This window comes from Habropoda laboriosa, unplaced genomic scaffold (assembly GCF_001263275.1).
Source record: "Habropoda laboriosa isolate 0110345459 unplaced genomic scaffold, ASM126327v1 scaffold65, whole genome shotgun sequence".
Lineage (NCBI taxonomy): Eukaryota > Metazoa > Arthropoda > Insecta > Hymenoptera > Apidae > Habropoda > Habropoda laboriosa.
In genome coordinates, this window is record NW_017100254.1 from 3,600,753 (window position 1) to 3,602,690 (window position 1,938).

The 1,938-nt window shown below is 52.0% G+C and overlaps 1 protein-coding gene across 1 annotated transcript; it reads left to right on the top strand.

The window, feature by feature from the left end:
- The first annotated feature begins 516 nt into the window (after positions 1-516).
- LOC108572415 (achaete-scute complex protein T3-like) lies at positions 517-1,383 on the top strand. Its single transcript, XM_017934652.1, has one exon. The coding sequence runs from the start codon at positions 517-519 to the stop codon at positions 1,381-1,383; it is 867 nt and encodes a 288-aa protein (XP_017790141.1).
- The last annotated feature ends 555 nt before the right edge of the window (positions 1,384-1,938 follow it).

Consider the following 1,938-nt stretch of genomic DNA (forward strand, 5'->3'; position numbering starts at 1 on the left):
CTTGGTGGGGATGCACAGGGGTATGAGGTGCTGCAAGCGAGTAGGTAGAGGGAGAAGATGGGGGTTTAGGGCCCAAGATCAAGTATGGGGCCCGGTGGTGGGGATAGGCGCGTGCCCGCCCTGGCTATATAAGGCCTCGAACCCTTCTTGGCAAGGCATTTCGGGAGCCAGGTCCGTACCGTCAGCATCGAGGGTGCGGTTTAGTTTTTGCACGGCAACTTTTATAAACTCACGTAACCGTTTTTGTTGTTCATTTTTTTTTTTTTGTTTTTCTCTTCTTCTCGTTTTCGCCGGACACGCCGCCGCCGCCGCGCAATATTCCTCCAAGCAAGGTGTCGCGAGAGAGAGAGAGAGAGAGAGAGAAAGAAAAAGGGGGAGCCCTGGTCCGTCGAAGAGGGTTAATAATCGATCGACGGCCTAATACTTTCAGCCCATCGAGGATTCTATTTCTCAAGGTCATCAGGCACGCGCTGCCGCGCACTCCTACTCACGTAGTAGGGGGATCGAATCTGTGATATGACCTTAGTGGACTTGAAGGAGGGGAACATATTGCCCATCATGTTGAGCGTACAGCAACAGCATCATCACCACAATCTCCACGGCTCTTCGGCGACCAGTGCACAAACACACCGTGGCAATGTGATCGTTTCCACCAGCAGCATGCCGGCGAACGACATCAAGATACAGCAACACGGTTGCAAGCGGTCCAAGCTGTACGGCCAGGCTACCGGACCCTACGGTACCGTTCCTCATCAGCCGGCCTCGGTCGCGAGAAGAAACGCTCGTGAACGGAATCGTGTGAAACAGGTGAACAACGGATTCGCCACGTTGAGGCAGCACATACCCCAAAGTGTGGCACAGGCACTCGGTGGAAATACAACCGGTACCCACGGTGGTTCCAGAACCGGTAGCAAAAAGCTGTCCAAGGTCGAGACGCTAAGGATGGCGGTCGAGTATATCAGGAGTCTTCAACGTCTTCTGGAGGAGCACGACAGTGGTTCGGATGTCACAAGTGTATCGTCACCGACTTCGTCGCCACCGTCCTCCGCCTCTTCGGCATCGTCTACGTGTAGCTCTACAAACGGAGTCGGTAATTCTCCGGAGTTGAGACTTCGCGGGAACGTAAACAACAACGACATGCACCGACATCAACATCTGAGACAAAATCCTAGCCCGACGTTCGTGCCAGCACCATGTTCCGAGGCCTCGAGTTCGCCAACGCCGAGTTTCGTCTCCGAGGCGTCGTCAGCTGGCAGCCAAGGGTACGGAACATCGGGCACACTCTACGTCCCGCGTTCCGATAATTACGACAATTACGAACCGATGAGCCCCGAGGACGAGGAACTATTGGACGTCATATCTTGGTGGCAACAGAGTCAATGAGAGTATCCGTGTCGTACTACCATTTCGTCCCTTCTTTTCCTCAAGGTTGGTGTCACTCTTGTTTAGCACACGTTTACATTCGCACGAGTGGAATCAAATTTAACGTCAGTCTCGGGCACACAGTTTACTTAGTGATACTTTCCATTCGCTATTTCATTCGACCGAAAGAAAGAAAGAAAAAATGAAACGCTTTGCAAGTCAGAGTTGTTAACGATGTTTAACGGTGGACAGATTCTCCGCGAGCAGGACAACAAAGAAACGCGTTGCATCACATTCAGGATCCTTTTTTTCCTCTCTCTCTCTCTCTCGAAAGTTTCTCACCTCCCTCGCTTCTCAACGACCGTAAATTTACCCGTGAGGTAACATCCGCGTTACCTTAGGAGGAAGTTCAAAGAAATTTCCGACCAGATTTGTGACCTTGCTCCGTGACAATGGCGCGCGCGACCCCTCGCTGAAACTCCAGTCATTCAAATCGCAGACTCCATTCAAGGGGGGCACCGAGTATACATTCGAGAAGCGACGCTTTTGTGCCCGATTTCTTTTACTCCTCTACCA